The 20928-nt window shown below is 44.7% G+C and overlaps 1 protein-coding gene across 1 annotated transcript; it reads left to right on the top strand.

The window, feature by feature from the left end:
* Positions 1-1046: 1046 nt before the first annotated feature.
* Positions 1047-18757, top strand: gucy2f (guanylate cyclase 2F, retinal). Its single transcript, XM_064302826.1, has 19 exons — positions 1047-3387; positions 4436-4737; positions 5421-5775; positions 6798-6882; positions 7054-7150; positions 7618-7743; positions 7845-7925; positions 8879-9055; positions 9425-9581; positions 10522-10671; positions 11921-12069; positions 13016-13179; positions 13925-14117; positions 14704-14878; positions 15362-15460; positions 16125-16219; positions 16390-16475; positions 17044-17110; positions 17514-18757. Exons 1-19 carry the CDS (start codon positions 2643-2645, stop codon positions 17532-17534), a joined length of 3324 nt encoding a protein of 1107 aa, XP_064158896.1. The 5' UTR covers positions 1047-2642; the 3' UTR covers positions 17535-18757.
* Positions 18758-20928: the final 2171 nt, after the last annotated feature.

Genomic DNA, 20928 nt, shown 5'->3' with positions numbered 1-20928 from the left:
CCACTCTGGAATGCGGGACCAAATATTATCTGTTACGAGTTAGACTAACATGGGGCATTTGACTGTGTCGGAAGGGAAGGATCACAAGTTGAGCAAGCTGCTGTTAGAATTACTATGATTTTGAACTTCTGATCTTTTAACTTTTAAGATTTTATATAAATATTTTTTTTGACAATTTTCAATTCATTTCTTTGATTCGTAAACTTTTTCATGAAATTATAGCCTAAACTTAATTGTCTAACCTACTGTAATTCACGTTTTTATTTTGTACTTTCGGGAGTGAAAATATGCGGTCATTGCTGTTAATTAATGACTAACTTAAGTAATTTAAATGTAGGCTGTTATGTATTTAAATTTCGATTCATTTAAATGTATTATGCCTTTTTTTGGTGGCGTGTTATCTGCCCGTGGCACAATCGTCCAGTCGAGTACCTGAAAAGGCACGCGCGATCAAAACAAGGCATATAGCTGACGCACGCTATCGTGGGTGAGCACCGGGGATGTTCGGTGTCGTTAAGTTTAATTATTCCCAGTACACCTCGGTGCAAATTCAATTGAACAGTAGAGGCTGTCGCCGTGATGTCAACACATTACCCCCAATTACAGCCATGTGCTATCGTGCAAAGCTGTCTCCATGGCAAAACTGGTCAAATTCCATATTGTGTGGTCTACAACTGAAAGTTCGGGGTTAACACCCCGAATATTAGGCTCGACAGGTACTCTGATTTGTATTACGTTTCCCAACGCGTGTTACCATATCCAAAATTATTAATATATGTTAAATGATGTTTTCAGCTTGTAAATAACTAGCCACTGGTTGATTACAGTTGTACACTAACTTCTCTGTCTGCGCGAATCCGCACAAAATGCACTATTAAAAATGGACGACACGGAACTGCCTTAAAAAAATGAAAGACATGAAAATATGGCAAGACATACAAAGTAAACTGTTCAGTGTTAAATCAACTCGGCCAGAGCACATATGGTAGCGCATGCGCAGAGTTACGGTCAAATTCACAGACAGCAGACACACTACATGGGGAAAAGTATGTGGACACCTGTCATCCAACATCAATCAAAATGATGGCCATTAATATGGAGTTGGTCCACCCTTTGCTGCAATAACAACCTCAACTGGAAAGGCTTTATAGTAAATGTTGGAGCATTGCAGCAGGGATTTCTTCCATTCGGCCATAAGAACATTAGTGAGGCCAGGCACTGATTGGGCGACAAGGCTTTCCAGTTGATCCCAAGAGTGTTGGATAGGGTTGAGGTCAGAGCTCCGTGCAGGCAAATCAAATTCTTCCGCATCGATCTTGACACAAGCTTTTGTAATATGGACCTCGCTGTGTGCCCAAGGACACTGTCACGTTAGAACAGGAAGGGCCTTCCAAACTGTTGGGGAAACACATAATTGTCTAGAATGTATTTGTTTGCTGTAGCGTTGCCTTCACTGGAACTAAGGAGCCTAGCCCAAACCATGAAAACAACCCCAGACCAAGGGGCGTCCAGATATTTTTGGTCATAGGCTATTCTCTTAATTTTCCTGATGCTCGTGCGAATAAATACAACTTCCCTGTATGTATTTCCAAGTTTCAAAATTTTCCACACCTTTGCGATCGTGCGTGCTTGTCCAATAAATCAGACTTATATTATAGAATTAATAAAACGTTATTAAATTTAAATAATAATGTTTTAAGCATTCATTCGATTAAGCTAGGACTCGCTTGACAAGCATATCGGAAGCTACTTTGCTCTGATTACTGAAATCATCTTCAGTCAAGGGAAATGTACATTCAAGGTTTAAACTTAATTTTAAGAAGAAGAAATGTATTTACGTTGTGGTCTGACAAAATAATGTTATGGGATTGCCTCGAGTAAACAAATGGTCGCGCGGCGAACTCTTCCTCAACAAAACTCTGGGACGGCTAAGTAGCTCTCCAGAGTGCTGAAGTTGCCTCTCACCGCAGGCGCCGAGGACGCAGCGCGGCTTCAACCTCGCCTCCTCCCTTTGGAAAAAAAAAACACTGCGCAGATAATGAGCTACTCGGTCTCGAAATCTCGCAAGGCAATTAGTTTTAATTTCAATTCAGACAGAAGTTTAGAGCCGCGCTTTTTGTCTCGGCGATTTCGTTGTTTAGTTTAAATGTAGCGTTGACGCAAATTGCTGAAAATGTGTCGGTTGTAGTAAAGAGAGGACAAACCAAGAAAACTAACGAAAGGGGAATATGATAGCAAATTTGAACCCGCCAGTGCACAACACTACCAATTATGGACTGATTAAAACGGACGGTGAGCAGAATCAACTGTTGTTAACATTTTCTCAGTCATAGGGCATTTATTAATATTGTTGTTTGTAATACAGTTAATTGACTTTGAAGGTATTCACACAATTCTCAATATTGGCGCTTGTATAAAATATGTAAATTCTGACAACATTTTTCGTAAATTTTTGAGACGAGTAACTGCTTGAAATCTCGTTTTGCACGCTGGCGTTTCACATCAGACTTTTAAACACTGCGAAGCTAATGAAGTGAAGTACATATATATATTGTGACCGTTCTCACAAAATGTGTGCTTTGCGCTTTATTGCCTCACTTTAAAAGATTTAAATTGAGATCTGCATCTGACACTCACGGACAATGCCACACATTGCTCTGCAATTCAGAGGCTTTCGGTGGGACTCGTGGAAATATTTCCGTTGCCCTGTTCTCAGGAATAAACGCCAGTCGGCGAGGCTACCCTCTTATCGCTGTACGCTATGGGTCGTTCTGGGGGCTTTGGTGTTCACTTCTGGCGTACAGTGTCAGGTCTTTAAAGTAGGAGTCTTGGGGCCGTGGAGATGCGACCGGCTCTACTCAAAAGCCCTCCCTGCGGTGGCAGCACAGCTGGCAGTGCAGCGGGTCAAAAACGACCCAAGTTTAGACTTGGGCGACGGACTGGACTTCATAGTCCTTCAAGAGACGTGCGAAACGTCGAAGGCCTTGGCCAAGTTCGTGCAGCTGGAGAACGCGTCCGAAGCCTTCGTGGGTCCCGCGAACCCGGGCTACTGCGCCGCCGCCTCGCTTTTTGCGCGGAACTGGGGCAAGCCTATGTTCTCCTGGGCTTGCCTCGATTACCAGCTCGATCGGTCCCAGGGATACACTGCTATCGCCCAGACTTTGCCTTCGGCCATGCGGGTGCTTTTCAGCGTGCTCAGGTACTTCGGCTGGGCGAAAATAGGCATAATCTCTTCCAGGGAGGAAATATGGATGGACACCGCCACAGAACTGGGCAACTCCCTCCGGAGTGCGGGACTTCCGGTGCGCCTGGTGTCGTCCGTGGGGGAGAACTCCACAGAGATGGAAAACACTCTCAGGAAAATCCAACAAACTGGAAATATAAAAGGTAAATATTCTGTTCAGTATGGCTGACCTGCATATTTAAAAGTCACCGGTTGAGCCCTGACCGGTGGCAATGCTGTAGTGGCCGTGTCTGGTGATGACCCAGATGGCTGGCGATTTCAGGACAAATATGGTTCAGTTTAGGCTTTTAGGGTCAGTCATGGCAGTGGCAAGTGTATTGTGGGTCAAATGCAACCAATCAAATCAACCAGTCGATCAATGTGCAGCATTTCAATTTTGACCCAAAAGTGGCCCAGCTGTAACCAGTCGCATCTAAGGTTTATCGCAGCATTTGGATTCTGGGCCAAACGTGGCCCAAATGCATATCACGCCTGAGACGTGGTTTCATCAAGGTTGAGTTGTGGTTGCATTCTGGCAGCCCTACTCTGACAGGTTCCTCGCCGTCTTTCCCGAGTGGTATGTGGGACAAGTGAAGTGGTCCGTGTGGGCCAGCACTGGTCCGTCCGTCACTCACCTGTTATTCGGTGAAGCTGTAGTGCCTGATGTTGTCAATGCTGTGTCTGGTCTGCCCTGGAGAGCTTGCTCTTTCCCCTACTGCAAACTCCCCAAGACTGCAACCTCAGCTAATTCACTGGCACCGGCCATTTTAAGCCAGCTGATTCAGCTGCTCCAAGTGGCATTCACAGATTTGCACTGGTGTGGTTCAGAACATCCGTCCATGCTCCATGCATAATCTGACATTACACACAGGGGAATCTGTATACTTTCTATATATTTAGTATTCAATTTCTACATTTACATTTAGCATTCAACAGTTACATTTAGGCTATATTTAACATTTACATGTAACATTTATATTTATGTGTAACACATAATTTTAAAATATCTGTAATGCAGAACATTGCTCTTGGAAAAATGATTACAATGTTTTATATGAATGACATCTCCAAACAGTTGAAAAAAAAAAACATTTGTCAATGCTAAATGTGCAGAAATTTACACAGGGCACCCCATGAGCCGCTGGTCCTAAAGACACCGCGCTGTGAACCTGACCACAGGCGTGCTCTGCCACCGTAACCTGTGTGTTCCAGTCATAATCATGTGCATGCAGTCCGTGCTGATTGGCGGAGAGCAGGAGGCGGCCTTCCTGCTGAAAGCCAACGAGATGGGCCTGACGGCCGGGAGCCACGTCTTCCTGCCGTACGACACCCTGCTCTACAGCCTTCCCTACGCCAACGTGACCTACCGGCGGCTGGAGAACGACAGCGCGCTCCGCCAGGCCTACGACGCCGTGCTCACCGTTACCGTGGCGTCGGACATCGCGTCCTTCACGGACGCTTTCGACGCGGCTCAGCGGTCCCGCGAAATTCCCGCGTCCTACGACCCTCAGCAGGTGAGCGCTCACCCCATCAGCTGACTGATCTGTCCTGACATCAGAGCAATTGATGAGGATTTTAATTGGCAAAATCCATTTTGCCTAAATCACATTGCCTTCTCTCTGTATTTTGTAGAAAAAACAATCATTCCAGTTTTAGAATCTTATCATTGATCAAGTTGGCTTTTGATTCTGTAGAAGTTTTCAGAAATCCTTTCTGGATTTTGTCAAGTTACTTTAGCCATTTAAAGAAATCCCTTTTAGCTTTATACAGTGCCTTCGGAAGGTATTCAGACCCATTAACCTTTTCCACATTTTGTTACGTTACAGCTTTATTATAAAATTGATTTAATTAATTTTTATTCTCATCAATCTACACACAATACCCCATAATGACAAAGCAAAAACAGGTTTTTAGAAATTTTTGCAAATTTCTTAAAAATAAAATACTTAAATATTTGTCTACAAAAACTGAATACCTTCCAAAGACGCTGTATATATAGTGTGCCAGCAAATGTCTTACACTAGCAGATCTTTCCCTGAAAAGCATAGTGCAATGCAAAGCCCTGAATTGGCTGCAGATACTGCAGCCTTCAGGTCTGGAGTTTGAGATCCAGGGGTGTTCAAAGGTTTGGATTCGTGGATGCCATCCATGCCAGTCCATGTAAATTACCCATCGACCCTGTGTGCGTGCGTTTCAGGTTTCCCCAATCTTCGGAACGGTGTACAACAGTATTTACCTGGTTGCCAAGGCGACGGACAGCGCCAGGAGGGCGGGGCAGAGCCTCTCGGTGAGCAACCTGGCCTTCTGCATGCAGAACCTGACCTTCGCGGGGTTCAACCAGAACGTGCGCACGGACGGGCTGGGGAACGTGCTGACGGACTACGTGGTCCTGGACACGGACGGGCTGAGCGGCCAGCTCTACCGCACCCACCGGGTGGACCTGGGCGCCGGCACGCTGTTCGTCACCGGGCCGCCCGTTCACTTCCCGCAGGGCTCCCCCCCGCCCCAGGACTCCCGCTGCTGGTTCAACATTTACATCCTCTGCGTGGGAGGTGAGGACCCACGCCCCACACTGCCTCCTCACGAAAAGCCCAGCACCACATGTACAGAAGATTAGACCCCACATGTACAGGATATTAGAACCCACATGTACATGAGATTAGAACCCACATGTACAGGAGAATAGAACCCACATGTACATGAGATTAGAACCCACATGTACAGGAGAATAGAACCCACATGTACATGAGATTAGAAACCACATGTACATGAGATTAGAACCCACATGTACAGGAGATTAGAACCCACATGTACAGGGGATTAGAACCCACATGTACAGGAGATTAGAACCCACATGTACAGGGGATTAGAACCCACATGTACAGGGGATTAAAGCCCACAGGTACCAGAGATTATATCCCACATGTACAGAAGATAAGAACCCACATGTACAGAAGATAAGAACCCACATGTACAGGGGATTAAATCCCACATGTACAGGGGATTAGAACCGACATGTACAGGGGATTAAAGTCCACAGGTACCAGAGATTAGAACCCACATGTACAGGAGATTACAACCTGCAGGTACAAGAGATTAGAACCCACATGTACAGGAGAGTAGAACCCTCAAAGCTGCACCTCATTTTTGAAGCAAAGCTGCTCGTCATATTTATGGGAACCAAAGGGTTGTTTACTTTCTGAAAAGTATGCTCCTGAATAGACTCTATTAGAAACCCTAGAAATAAGTATATTGTCCTGGGATTTTATGTACACTACATTTAATATGGGCTAGTTAACTTTCTCATCCTGTGTACTTAGCAACTATACTCAATAGAAGGCAAGTGCACCAATTCAGATACATCCCTAGAAAACTCATCAGATCTCAGCAAAACAATCTAGATGGATAGATTGCACTCCAGGTAAGTGGAAGTATAGCTCCATTTTATTTTTCGGTGAACTGCCCCTTTAACGGTACAACGGCAGTGCCCTACCTGGGAACTAAACCTGCAACCTTACGGTTACAAGCCCAGTTCCTTAACCTTCCTGATATTTTTGTCTTTCCTCTCACGCAGGTGTGGATCTCACCTCCATCATTGTGGCATTCGTGGTCATCGCTGTTCTGGTCGTAATTTCTATTGGTTTGGCTTTCATAATAAGGTAATATCTCTTAATATTTCAATTCCGAATAAGGAAGAAAAATAAATAGTTAAAATCCTTCAGCCAATAAATTAATTCTTTTTTTTAAAATTGTAAATAAAAACATACCTTTTTATGATGATACTGTGGCGGTTAAATTGTTTGTTAAATTTTTATGCTCCTGATTGACAGGAGGCGGCTCCAAAGGATTCAGCTTTTTAAAGGGCCCAACAGAATCCTGCTGACTCTGGAAGACCTCACCTTCATCAACCCACAGCACAGCAAGAGGGTGGGTCTCCCCAAATCTGTAAACGTTAAAGAACGTCTGTTTGGATTCTGTTCTTACACCTGTGAGCCCCAGAGTACTGTGAAAAGGGGCCTCCTGAGCTGCTCAACCAATATAAAAATATATACCAGAATGAGTTATCATTATCCCCGGAAACTCTAAATTCAGATTTAGGTTTTTAATAAAAAATTACTTCTCACCTTGTTATCTTTCCCAAGTTGAGATATTTTTTTTGCAATTAGACCCAAGGAGAGTTTTTCTAGTGTTGAGTGAGTAAACATCTGCAAAGCAGTGGTACATTCAGGTAGATTAATCAATTGTCCATCCAACACAAATACATTCCTTTGCTTTTTATAAAAACCGAATCTCACTGTCTGAAAACGTAACTTCCCTTTTGAAAATTACTACCGGTATCAAAATGTATGAATGTCTCTTCGAAGTTTGATTTGGTTTTTGTTTTTTATTTTTAGCAGGTCACCATCGAGGATCTCAGCGACTCGAAAAGCGCGCTGGAGGGAAAGTCCCGGGGTCGAAGCCATTCCATGAACAGCGCTGCCACGGCGACGCACGAGACCTCCAACGTGGCGGTGTACGAGGTACGGCGTGCGAGAGGCGACGTGAACTCCGCCTCGCTGCGGCGCGCAGACCCTAACGGTTCTGCAGCGTCTCATTCAGGGATCGCCTCTCTCACCCTCAGGGCGACTGGGTGTGGTTGAAGAAGTTTCAGGAGGGGCAGTTCAGGGAGATAAAGTCCAGCTCCACAAAGATTTTCACCAAGGTGAGTTTACAGAGGCTCGCTGCTGGTGTTCTTTTATTTGTAATGTAATATAATACAATACGTTCATCAGACCTGCTTTAAAGGGTCGTGTGCCCTTCTGGGTACCTTTCTGCAGGAACATCGAAACTCACACTGACAGAATATGCCAATAAGGCTGGTTCCAATGTATAGGTTATAGAAACTTAAATGCACCTAAGCTCCTCAGTCTTGTTTTTCCACACAGAGCGATATTAATATTTGGCATAACAATACTAACTAATTATTCTCATGACCATGCTCAGCCAATCAGCATTGGGTAGCCACAGTGGTAGTGTATTTGCTCTCAAAACTCATGTCGTGTGAGGAAACTATGATCTGTCATTATTACATTACCATTCATTCGACATCAGTGGACAGTAGCATTTGGTTAACCAAAAAGTATTTAGGGGTACTTTTAAGGCTAAATTACATGTATACATAGCTTTATTCTTACTTCTTGTACATTTATTCAATTCATGAAACTTCTCTTTGACTTAAAGGTAAATCTCAAAAGCTTTATGCATATGCCGTTTTGTCTCCCAAGTGGAAAACATACCAAAATTGATATCATTCAATCTCCTGGCAACTTGTCATCAGAGAATATCATATCCTATCATATCATAACATAACATAAGATAATGACAAGAACAGGCCATTCAGCCCAACAGTGCTCACCATTTTACCTAATAGAATTGTACCTAGTGCTCTGATTACCTACAGACTAGATAGTGTCTAACACCATATCAAGCCTGGTCTTGAATGAATATCATGCCTATAATACAGGGGTATGCCCCCCCCCGGTTTTAGAGAGCCATAGGCTCTGCTGATTTTTGTTTTTGCTTTAAAAAAACTCTCCCCGCACATGCCTGAGTGCACGTACGCATCATCAGATGACGCTGATGTCACCAGAGCCCCGCCTCTTTCTGTCTCTCCAGATGAGGGATCTCCGAAACGAGAACGTGAACCCGTTCCTGGGGCTCTTCGCGGACGCGGGCGTGTTCGCCGTGGTGACGGAGCACTGCTCTCGCGGAAGCCTCCGGGACCTGCTGGAGAACAGCGACGTCAAACTGGACTGGATGTTCAAGTCCTCCCTCCTCCTGGATCTCATCAAGGTCCGCCTTCCAGCGTACTGTCCTACTTTGGCCTGGGAACATTAGCGTTAGCCACAGCCCGCCTGGATGTGAATGCTATTAAAATAATGCCCTGAGAGTTGAGCCAGAAACGTGGTCTCCAAATGACCAATGCCAAGTGTCCTGTTGTGGGCTGCGTACGACGTTTTCTGCTTTCAGAATAAAAACTCATTTTCAAACACAATTTAAGAATATAGGCTTAATACCAGTACTGCTTTTCTTGGGTCCTTAATATATAATTATGCGTAGTGTCATTTGTAAAAAGTGTCCATGTGATGATGATGGTTTGGATTGCACAGATTCTTATTGGGTTTAAAGAGGGTGAGAGTGATGCCCCATCTCTGCCCGCAGGGCATGAAGTACCTGCACCACCGCGCGTTCGCCCACGGGCGGCTGACCTCCCGAAACTGCGTGGTGGACGGGCGCTTCGTGCTGAAGATAACCGACTACGGTGTCAGCGAGCTGCTGGAGTCCCAGAAGACCGCTCGGGTGGTGCCTCCGCCCGCAGGTGAACGACCGCGCCCGAAGGAGAGTGCAGGGGCAGTTAGTGCACTGGGAGAAGTGTGCTGGGGCAGTTAGTGCACTGGGAGAAGTGTGCTGGGGCAGTTAGTGCACTGGGAGAAGTGTGCTGGGGCAGTTAGTGCACTGGGAGAAGTGTGCTGGGGCAGTTAGTGCACTGGGAGAAGTGTGCTGGGGCAGTTAGTGCACTGGGAGAAGTGTGCTGGGGCAGTTAGTGCACTGGGAGAAGTGTGCTGGGGCACACAGACTGTGTGCGAACAGACTGTTTTAAATAACCATTTTGTTGTCGGTTTAACCATTCATTAACCATTAACCATTAATCATTCCCTCAAAGGAGAGTTAATATGGACGTTCTCCACAAAAATTCCCTAATGTCACAGTTCATGGCCTGGGAGCCAAACGCCAGGCAGCAGCCAATCATCATGCAGTTCAGCTCACATGTTTTCATTTGGAAAGCTGCTAGGAGCTCTACTTTTCTGTGTAGCAACAATTTAGGATTTGCAGAGGATCTTTCCTCTGCAAAGGTGACTGAGCTAAAAACTAACGACTTCACTGCGCAGTGCGGGCAGTGAGGGTAAGATGCTATTTTTCATCAGTGTTTTAGCTTGTGTCAGTGGAAGTGAAGTCCTCCATCCACAGTGAAGTCTTTCACTGGGTTCTGCTGTGCCCACCAGGTGGCGCCAGAGAACTCCCTGAAGACTCACACTGAGCGGAGATGTGAGGGTTTAAACCTTAGAGTACAGTATATATAACTTTTTCTATTACATAAATGAAATAATAATTTTAAAAAATGTTGTGTTGGAAAATATGCAGTAATAGAGGAAATCAGGAAGGGGACAAGTACTTTTACATGGCATTAAAGTGCTGTTAATGTGTTGGCAGATTGAATGCTTGGAGTGCTTGTGTGATGTCACTTCCTTTTCCTTTAGAGCTGTTCTGGACAGCCCCTGAGCTTCTCAGGGACCTGGAGAACTCAGAGAGGGGAACACTCAAAGGCGATGTGTACAGCTTTGCAATCATACTGCAGGAAGTGGTCGTCCGTGGGCTGCCCTACTGCATGCTGGGACTGAACGCCGCAGGTATGCCTCCAGTCGGTGAATGCATTTGACTTTAAAAGCCTTAATTAAATTGCCCTGCAACATTGTATAAAGTAAGGTTCTGTAATGTAATAGTGGTGCAATGAGGTTTTGTCAAATGTGTATGTATATACAGATATAGATACAGAATACAGATGTGAATAATTCCTTAAAACATTGTTTTAACAGTGTTGACACTGCCACAGAATACTACCATGCTTTGGTTGACGCTTTGCGTGGATATACACAGTGATGAAAGGTTGCATCTCATTGGCTGGTACATGGACTCCCGGTGCTTCTGGGCTCTGGGTTCATAGAAGGTGCGGTGATGGTGTGACCACCAGCAGTCAGTGTGGATCTCCTCTTGGGTTCAGGCCACAAGGGAGACGGGAGGGTGGTTAGAATCGTCCCTTTTTCCTAAGACTGCTGTATTACTTTTTAACTTTTTGGAACAGAATGGTCCGAATCTTCAGTGGCTGACTGTCTCGGCAGTCAGGCCAGCTGTAAATGGGCAGTGCATGAACACTGTCTGTGAAGAGCTTCTTCAGAGTGTTGGAAGCGTGTCTTTTTGAAGTCAGACTGAGTTGTTCCTCTCAGCGCAAATTGTGGAAGTTTTACAGGGGTTTATACTGAAAATTGATGATGTGACAGGACCCTACGTGGGAACCAGAGATTGGGGCTGGTGAGTTTTTGGTGACACGTGCACATGACTGGTCTGTTATAGTGCAGCTGTCATTCAGACGTGGACGGGCCCCCATTGACACCTTTATATAGGCCAGTGTTCGCTGGTTTGCTTTATGAATTTCCAGGGCCGCCATTTTGACCCCACAGTGTCTGATACTGGTGGAGCTGCCAGCCCAAGTGACATTCCCTGCTGTCAATTCTAAGGAGTTACAGCTGTGAGGCAGTGGGACTGTGGATGTGAGGCAGTGGGGACTGTGGGTGTGAGGCAGTGGGACTGTGGGTGTGAGGCAGTGGGGGCTGTAGGTGTGAGGCAGTGGGGGCTGTAGGTGTGAGGCAGTGGGGGCTGTAGGTGTGAGGCAGTGGGGACTGTGGGTGTGAGGCAGTGGGGACTGTGGGCATGTGTCTTTGTGGGTACATACACATGGAGAAGTAATCTATGTGCTACAGTGGCTTTAATATAAAGCCCTTAACTTTAACCTTAAGTTACGTAAGTACAGTAGCCACAACTCTGCGTCCGGTGCAGTCCAGGTCCGCCAGGCTGGCTCTCAGTCATCCTTGTCTCTGGCAGAGATCATCCGCAAGGTGAAGAAGCCGCCGCCCATGTGCCGGCCCACGGTGGCGCCTGACCAGGCCCCGCTGGAGTGCATCCAGCTGATGAAGCAGTGCTGGAGCGAGCAGCCCGACCGCCGACCCGCGTTCAACGAGATCTTCAACCAGGTGAGAACAGAGATCACAACTACAGACCGACGTTCGATGAGATCTTCAACCAGGTGAGAGCAGAGATTACAACCACAGACCGACATTAGATAAGATCTTCAACCAGGTGAGAGCAAGGAGATCACAACTACAGACCGGCATTCAATGAGATCTTCAACCAGGTAAGAGCAAGGAGATCGCGACCACAAACTGGCATTCTACGAGATCTTCAACCAGGTGAGAGCCAGGCCATGACAACCACAGACCAGCGTTCAACGAGATATTCAACCAGGTGAGATCAAGGAGATCACAATCACAGACTGGGGTTCCGTGAGATCTTCAACCAGGTGAGAGCAAGGAGATCAGAACCGCAGATCAGCATTTGTGAAGATCTTGAAGCAGGTGAGAGATCACAGACAGGGCAGGGATAAGGGCCTGTACTCCAGCAGCATGGCGCAGCATGGGTAAGAAACTATATTTGGCAACTGGGTAGGGATGCAGCTATGAATTCTAAGACCTGGGCCAAAATATTGAAATGAAAAATAGTTACACCCCATATGCTGGGTCTGAGAGTCCTAGAAGATGCAATAAAGGATGATGGAAACAGATTTTTTGAATAAATTATGATGCGACGGGGACCTAGGTCATATACTTCTGTTCCAGAAAAGACCAAAAAATGCCAATCATGTCACACAGCATGTAATACAACCAACAATAGCCAAGAGAGGGCTGTTATGATCACTCTTCCAAGAGTGATTATGTCTTGCAAACTCTCCAACTGCTTGGCTGGCACACTTTTGATTATGTAATCTTGCTGCGTTTTCTTCAGAATATTTGCCCAACAGTAGTTGATGGAAACGCGCACTGACAACTTTTTTTGAAATTTGCTCAACATTTGCAAGAGATTTGGACGAAAGGTTAACTGTAAATAATCGATGGATCAATCATTGTGGTTTTTTTTCACCAGTTCAAGATCATCAACAAAGGCAAGAAGACCAACATCATCGACTCGATGCTGCGCATGCTGGAGCAGTACTCCAGCAACCTGGAGGAGCTGATCCGCGAGAGGACCGAGGAGCTGGAGGTGGAGAAGCAGAGGACCGAGAAGCTGCTGTCCGAGATGCTGCCGCCGTGAGTCTCTGGTCCCAGCAAACAACGAGAGGCTAGCGTCTGCCGTCGCTTCGCAATCCGCACAGGTTTTATCATTTCAGCTAGCGTCTGCAGCCGCTTCAAAATGCACGCAAGTTTTATCATTTCCATTCACAGAAGAGTGTTATTCACAATCCTGGGCAAAGATTTAAAAATGCCGTTTAGAAGTAGTCAGGTATATTGTATGCTAAAAAATGCAGGAATCTGCAAACTTACAAAAGCATGTTTTATTAATAATACTTTTCTTCCATTTTTCTTCTTGTGATTTCTGGATCACAGTTTTTCACACCCCTAACTATTCTTTTGAATACTATCCAACAAACATCTGCATGTATATACAACCTGGATCTGGAGTTCATTGGAAGATTAGGGAACTATATAGTGGCCTACAATGGTTTCCTGTTTCCTTAGGGTATAAAAAGGAGAGAGCACACATGCTGTACTCAGCCAGTCCTGATGATGAAATCCAGAGAATTAGACAAAAGGTTATGGACCTCTACATACCAGGAAATGGCTAAAACGGGAGACATGCAGGATACATATTTTAAGAAGGAATTTACTTCAATACATACAATATATTTAATTGATGCTTAGTCTGTAAATGCTATCTTTCAGTGGGCCAAATGCTATTTGGCCCACTGAAAGAAGCAGCTAAGGAACGGTACTCTGTCTTTTCAATCCTGATTTTCCTGTTTAAAAAAAATATATATATTTTTCTTGTCTATAGCTCTGTAGCTCACGCTCTGAAAACGGGGGGTGTGGTCGAACCCGAGTACTTTGACCAGGTGACCATCTACTTCAGTGACATTGTGGGGTTCACCACCATCTCCTCGCTCAGCGACCCCATCGAGGTCGTCGACCTTCTCAACGACCTCTACTCGCTTTTTGACGCCGTACTGGCCAACCACGACGTGTACAAGGTAGTGTGAGAAACATGCAGCAAAAGATTATGGTTTATGGGACGAACGCAGAGGTTGACTGGTGTTTTACAGATAAGATACTTCACTGTGAAGAATTAAGTCACATAATGTATTTTTTTACTTTCTCTAAAGTGGGAAACCTTAGTGATGCAAAGTGGGTTTTTAAAAAATTAAATAATTATTGTTTCATTTTTTTAAGTTCTTTGCCTGAAAAACTGTACCTGTAAATATCTGTATACAGAGGTAGTGCACATAAAATGTGAGCTTGTGTAAGCTTGTGCGTAACAGCATCTGCCAACCAGAAACAGTGTTTTAAAGGTAAGGTTTATAGGTGTAGGTCAGATGAGCAGATACAGTGTTTTAAAGGGAAGGTCAGTGGGTGAAGGTCATTCCAGCAGATACAGTGTTTTAAGGGGAAGGTCAGTGGGTGGAGGTCAGCCAAACAGAAACAATGTGTTGAAGGGAAGGTCAGGGGGTGGAGGTCAGCCCAGTAGAAACAGTGTTTTAAAGAGAAGGTCTGCCTAGCAGACAGTGTTTAAAGCGGTGAGCAGCTGGAGTTCGGGGTTACTGTCTGTGCCCGTCCCAGGTGGAGACCATCGGAGACGCTTACATGGTGGCCTCGGGGCTGCCGAAGAGGAACGGGAACAAGCACGCAGCGGAGGTCGCCAACATGTCCCTGAACATCCTCAGCGCTGTGGGCTCTTTCAAAATGCGCCACATGCCAGAGGTGCCCGTCAGGATCCGCATCGGCCTGCACTCAGGTGAGGGGCGATGCTTCCTGTGAACCATATGGTCATGTGACCTACCCGCATCCAATCTGGTGAGAGATGGGGCAGGGCTTCCTGTGAACTACAGGGTCATGTGACCCACACATATCCAATCTGGTGAGAGATAGGGGTGGGGCTTCCTGTGAACCACAGGGTCATGTGACCCACCTGCATCCAGTCTGGTGAGAGATAGGGGCAGGGCTTCCTGTGAGCCACCGGGTCATGTGACCCACACATATCCAATCTGGTGAGAGATAGGGGTGGGGCTTCCTGTGAACCACAGGGTCATGTGACCCACCTGCATCCAATCTGGTGAGATGCAGGGATGGGATTTCCTGTGAAGAGCAGTCAGATGACCCATCTGCACCCAGTCTTTCAAATGAGATTAAGTGCGTGTGTATGTGTGTGTGCGTATTTGTGTATGTGTGCGTGTATGTGTGCGTGCGTGTGTGTGTGTGTGTGTGTGTGTGCGTACAGGTTCCTGTGTTGCGGGAGTTGTAGGTTTGACCATGCCTCGGTATTGCCTGTTTGGAGACACGGTGAACACCGCCTCCCGTATGGAGTCAACTGGGCTGCGTGAGTCTCAGCTTTTACAACTACACAATACTGCACATGTATATCACACACACGCAGTATATCCTGCACACACAGTTCTGCATATCTATATCACGCACACACTCACTCACACACATACACACAAATGAACACGCACTCATACAGACACATGCACGCACACACACACACACACACACACACATACACATACACACAAATGAACACACACTCATACAGACACATACACACACACACATATACATAAACACAAACACACATTACATGTGGTGTGCCCCAGGGCTCAATCCTAGGACCTGTTTAGTCTGTACTTGTTCTTGTTAGGGACTACTATCCACAGTTCACAACATAAGTTTCCACTGTTATTTGGATGATACCCTGTTATATATCTCAGTCATGCCAAATGATCTTTGTCCTACTGACACTCTTTTAAATTGTATGGCAGACATAAACATGTGAATGACTCAGACGTCTCTAAAATTGAACCAAGATAAAAACAGCGGTCATGATAATTGGTGATAAGATCAAGTGAGAAAAAATTGTATCTTATCAGGTGAAAAAATTGATGCACATATCAGAAATGTAACCAAAACTGCTTTTTACCATCTAAGAAATATTGCACAATATTTGGAAAAATTCCTTTCCAAAGAAGATTCCTGCCTTCCAGCCTACAGAATCCACGTGAATCTGAGCACGGTGACGATCCTGCGCTCCCTGAACGACGGCTACCGCATCGAGATCCGCGGCCAGACGGAGCTGAAGGTGAGCGGCACCCCGCGTCTTCACCTCACAGCGCGGCGTCCCTGCTCCTGCTCGCACGGGAGGGGGCGTGCCCCCGTCTGCACTGTCCTCCGTTCAGACTCACCGAGGAGGGGGCCAGGAGCACAAACCGGGAGGAAGCGGGGGCGAAATAAAAATGTGTTTTTGTGCAGGGTAAAGGCTTCGAGGAGACCTACTGGCTGGTGGGCAAGGAGGACTTCACGAAACCCCTGCCACAGCCACCCGACTTAAAACCAGGGTAAGAGTCCCCAAGCCTCAGTGTTACCTTTGGCACCATAGAATAATAATGGTTTCTTATTCTTTACGTTATGTGATTATTCTTTTCTTTTAATCTGTGTTTTTGTTAATATAAATCCAGTGTTTGCCAAGACATAACGTATGCCCATGTAGCATTTCTACTGATTACAGCCTGTATAGATGCACTCGTGTAGGTCACTGAGAATTTCTGAGTGAACACGTTACAAACTAAAATGTTCAACTGTCTGAAAAAAGAGTATTATTCTAAAGACTGGTGAAAATATGGCTCTTTTTGATATGCTATTTATTTTTCTCATGTGTAAAGGGTATTTCGTTTACAGTTATTGCCTCAGGTCTGATCTCAAACTGTGTTTCCAAATAAGGATAAGGATAATGAGAGAAATGTATGTTGCACTGTCAAACGCTAATTCATACCAATTTTGAGTTTATTGTGGCCCAGTGTACTGACGCTCAGCTTTGCAGTCCTGGCTGTGTCACAGAGCGTTTCCGCGGAGACCGCGGGTTTCCGCGGAGACGGGAATGAGACCTGTGTGCTGTGTCTGCTGCAGGGCGGACAACCACGGCCTGTCGCAGGAGGAAGTAGCCGAATACAAGAGAAGACGAGCCGAGAAAAAAGTACGGAGACGAACCTGCATTTCGGGGGAGAGGGGCGAAGAGGGCGTCGCCGGCATGCCGTGATGCGCTGTCACCTGGCGCATTGTGGGATTCCTGCCTGTGAAACTATCTGCTGTTCTGTTCAGCTGAGCCACAGATTCTCTATACTAACAAGATAATCAACTCTGTAAATTTGTTCTCCTCCTCTCTGTTTCCTAAGTCCTAACAGGTTCTGCCTGGGAACAGGCACATGTTACAGTTAAGGGAATATTCGTAAAGCGATGTTGTCCTTGGTCACAGCCTGTCATGAATATCCATATTTAGGAAGCTTCTTTGGTAGTGAAACGGAGCATTCGATGTCCAGAGGAATATCTGGTTGGTCCGTTGCATCTGTGGCTGTCAGTCTCCTGTGTTCTCTTTTCAGGCACAGCAGCTGAGGAAATGAAACCCGAGGTTTCTGAAGTCCAGCAGGAAGGCGGGGGCAGGCCATAACCTGAGAAGAAGGAAGAGGAAGAGACCGAGGAGGAAGAGCCGGGCTCAGCCCTGTGGCATGAGGGAAGTACCACTCACGGCAGCAGAGGACCAATCAGATCGGGGCAGCTCATCTGGACACTTTTAATGGGATTTTACACTGTGAGTCTAATCTTGATTCCCCAGCTGGCTCAGCAGTGAACAGAAATGCTGTGACTTCATTTAATGTGTGAGAGATGTGCTGCAGTTATTCATTTAGACTGTTGAGCTCTTTGGCCACCAGGGGGCAGGCTACTGCATCTAAGAATGGCTGTTCCTCAGTCAGGCTGTCTTTATTTGCATTGTGGTCCTTTTTGTGAAATGAATAACACGAGTAATTTTCATTTTTTCAGTATCATCAGTGATAATAAGTTGCAATTTCTCAAAATGAAAATATGTCTTTCTTAGCTGTATTTACATTACAGGCATTTAGCAGACGCTCTTATCCAGAGCGACTTACACAACATTCTACATAGCATTTACATTGCATTCATTTACACAGCTGAATGTATACTGATGCAATGCAGGTTAAGTACCTTGCTCAGGGGTACAACGGCAGCGTCCTACCAAGGAATCGAACCTGCGACCTTTAGGTTACAAGACCAGTTCCTTACGCATTATACTACACTGCCGCCCTTCAAATAATACGTTTAAATAACTTCAGCACACAGCTGAAATGAATGGCTTTCCTGGTTGAAAGCTACATGGGGTAGAAAAATGTCAAAAAGAGTTGGACAGAAACATTATCGGTTTTAGTCTTCTCATCGGATATGTTCACGATACTGAAAAAAAATAATAATTACTGGTGTTATGCTTTAAGCAAATGTTGCTGTTTAATGGAAGACTGCATATTTAGATATTTAATATTTGGGTTTGTATACTATAGTGTGTGTGTGTGTGTTTTCTTGAAAAGGGCAAAGAAATCTGGAAGGTTTTTTTTACCTTTTCACAGTTTTATTTCCATTAAATGTTGATATATGCATTGTATATGCCCAATAAATGACTCCTGAAAGTTGTGAGAAAGTGACAGTAAGTCAGTGCTAAAAGCTGAGAGCAATAGTTATATATATATATATGACTGACAGAAAAAATGATGCAGTGCCTGCCATTTAAAATATTTATTTTTTTATTTCAATGAATAAACATTCCATAAAATGCCTTAATTCCCCCTTTGCAGGTTTTTCTCAGTTGCAAATGAAAACCGGCGTATGCAATTTTTTTTTGTTGTTTTTTCTTGTGCCATTTTTCTCCCATTTTCTTCCCAATTTAGTCGTTCCCCGTCTGTATCACAGTCCTGCTCGATGCGCAATCCTCTGTTGGTCTGGGGAGGGTGTAGACTACCACATGCCTCCTCCGATACATGTGGAGTCACCAGCTGCTTCTTTTCACCTGACAGCGAGGAGTTTCACTGGGAGAGTGTAACGCGTGCGGAGGTTCACGCGATCTCCCCCAGATCCCCTCCCTGCTGAACAGGCGCCCCGACCAACTAGTAGGAGTCGCTAATGCAATGATCAGGACTCATACCCTCACCGGCTTCCCACCTGCGAACACTGGTAATTGTGTTCGTAGGAACGTCTGACCAAGCCGGAAGTACCGGTGTATGCAATTTGTGTTGAGCATTGGGTGCACTTTTTGTAAGGCCTCCTGTCAAGATGGGGTTTTATTTGTACACATTACATAGAATTGCTTCTAATTTAATAGAATTTAAGTATGATTTTGCACAAGGTTAAATGAACTTATAGAATGAACAAATTTACATAATAATACATTTATTCAGACAGTAAGGTCAGACTTATTGTTAGATAGGCCTATCACCTAATTTTATTATGCTTACACGGATTGATTTAACTCAAATCTTAAGTGCACACTGTTTGACTTGCAAGAAAACCAAGTTGAAATATATGATGTGCTATGTTAAGTATAAATGAGTATATGATAAGTATAGTTTTGTAATGACAAGGTAAAGATATTTAAATAAAACCAAGAAGACTGTTCCAAGTTTTTTTGTGAGATCTGTTGATTTTCTAAACTTTTACAGTTGAAATGTTCTTAATGCATTATTGAACTAAACTTGCATTTATAACTTTTTATTATAAAAAGTTGCCCAGGATTTATAACTATCTAACACCATGCTGAAATTTGACTGGATATGATCTCATTCTGCAGATTAATGGATCCGTTATTCATGTGTTACTATTGCTCGAGTACTTTATTCCATAATTACGTCACATTTCCCGATCCTATTTTTCACCAGATGATGGCACTAAAGTTACATGACATCTGGAGAAAGTGAGCATGCCTGCCTGTTTCATCAGAATATGTTCTTTTTGGCTGGACTGCAACAGCGGGGCCAGCCCTACAAACGCGAATGTCTGTGACTGACTGAGTGACTGAGTGACTGAGTGATGAAGTTACACCATTGGTCGGCCGAGTTATGAAGTTACACCATTGGTCGGCCAGATCACGTGTGTTCGATCCAGCCATATACTAGCTTTCCTAGGCTTGTTTGGTATTATCTGCTCTCTGTCCTTTGGGAAAGATGGCAGAATTGGAGTGAGCTCATACTGAGTTGGGTGTGTGCACTGTGCACCCTCATTGGCCCTTTCTGGATAAGACTGGGGACCCCAGCTCTAAAACATAAAAAGCACCTAATTAACACATTATCAGTTTGTTAAATTTCTGGGATTATGGTTAAGGTTGGAATGAAAACCAGGACTGAGTTTGAGAACCACTGGTATAGATAATGTATGGATTAATTATTATGTGCAAGGGAATGTGTTTAGTGGGTTGGGTGGTGGTCTGATAGTGAATAGTAGCAGCAAATGTGCTTTTAAGACTTTTGTGTACAAATCCTCTGACTTTAAACATTAAAGATATTTCTATAAAACCCACACATACTTCACACACTCGACACAACCGTGGATACTCATTAAAAACCTAATAACAAAACTTAAATATCACCCAAACGCCTGAAAGAAACGATAACCTCTGAATTAGGCAAATATTTGAAGAACAGTTAACCCAGCTAACCAACCACCGTTAGCCTATTGGAATGTGTTTGTGAGTCACTCCAGTCACACATGAACTAAAATAACACTGATATAGCCCAGTACATTTTCACCTTGGTGTGGATTTAAAAAACCAAAAGACATATTTTTACAGTTTAACTGTTACATCTTACCGTTGGCCATAACTTTTCTTATCGCCCTTGGGCCGCACGAGCCTGCAGATGAAGAGGGTTTTTACACTCTTTAAACGTAACACAGCTGAATTGCAGATTATTTCCACTATAAACGATTGGCATTTTACACTTTCACGTGACACAGAAC

The sequence above is a fragment of the Anguilla rostrata genome, chromosome 12, assembly GCF_018555375.3.
Source record: "Anguilla rostrata isolate EN2019 chromosome 12, ASM1855537v3, whole genome shotgun sequence".
Lineage (NCBI taxonomy): Eukaryota > Metazoa > Chordata > Actinopteri > Anguilliformes > Anguillidae > Anguilla > Anguilla rostrata.
The sequence above is the reverse complement of the archived record's forward strand: the minus strand, read 5'-3'. Positions and strand labels throughout refer to the sequence as shown.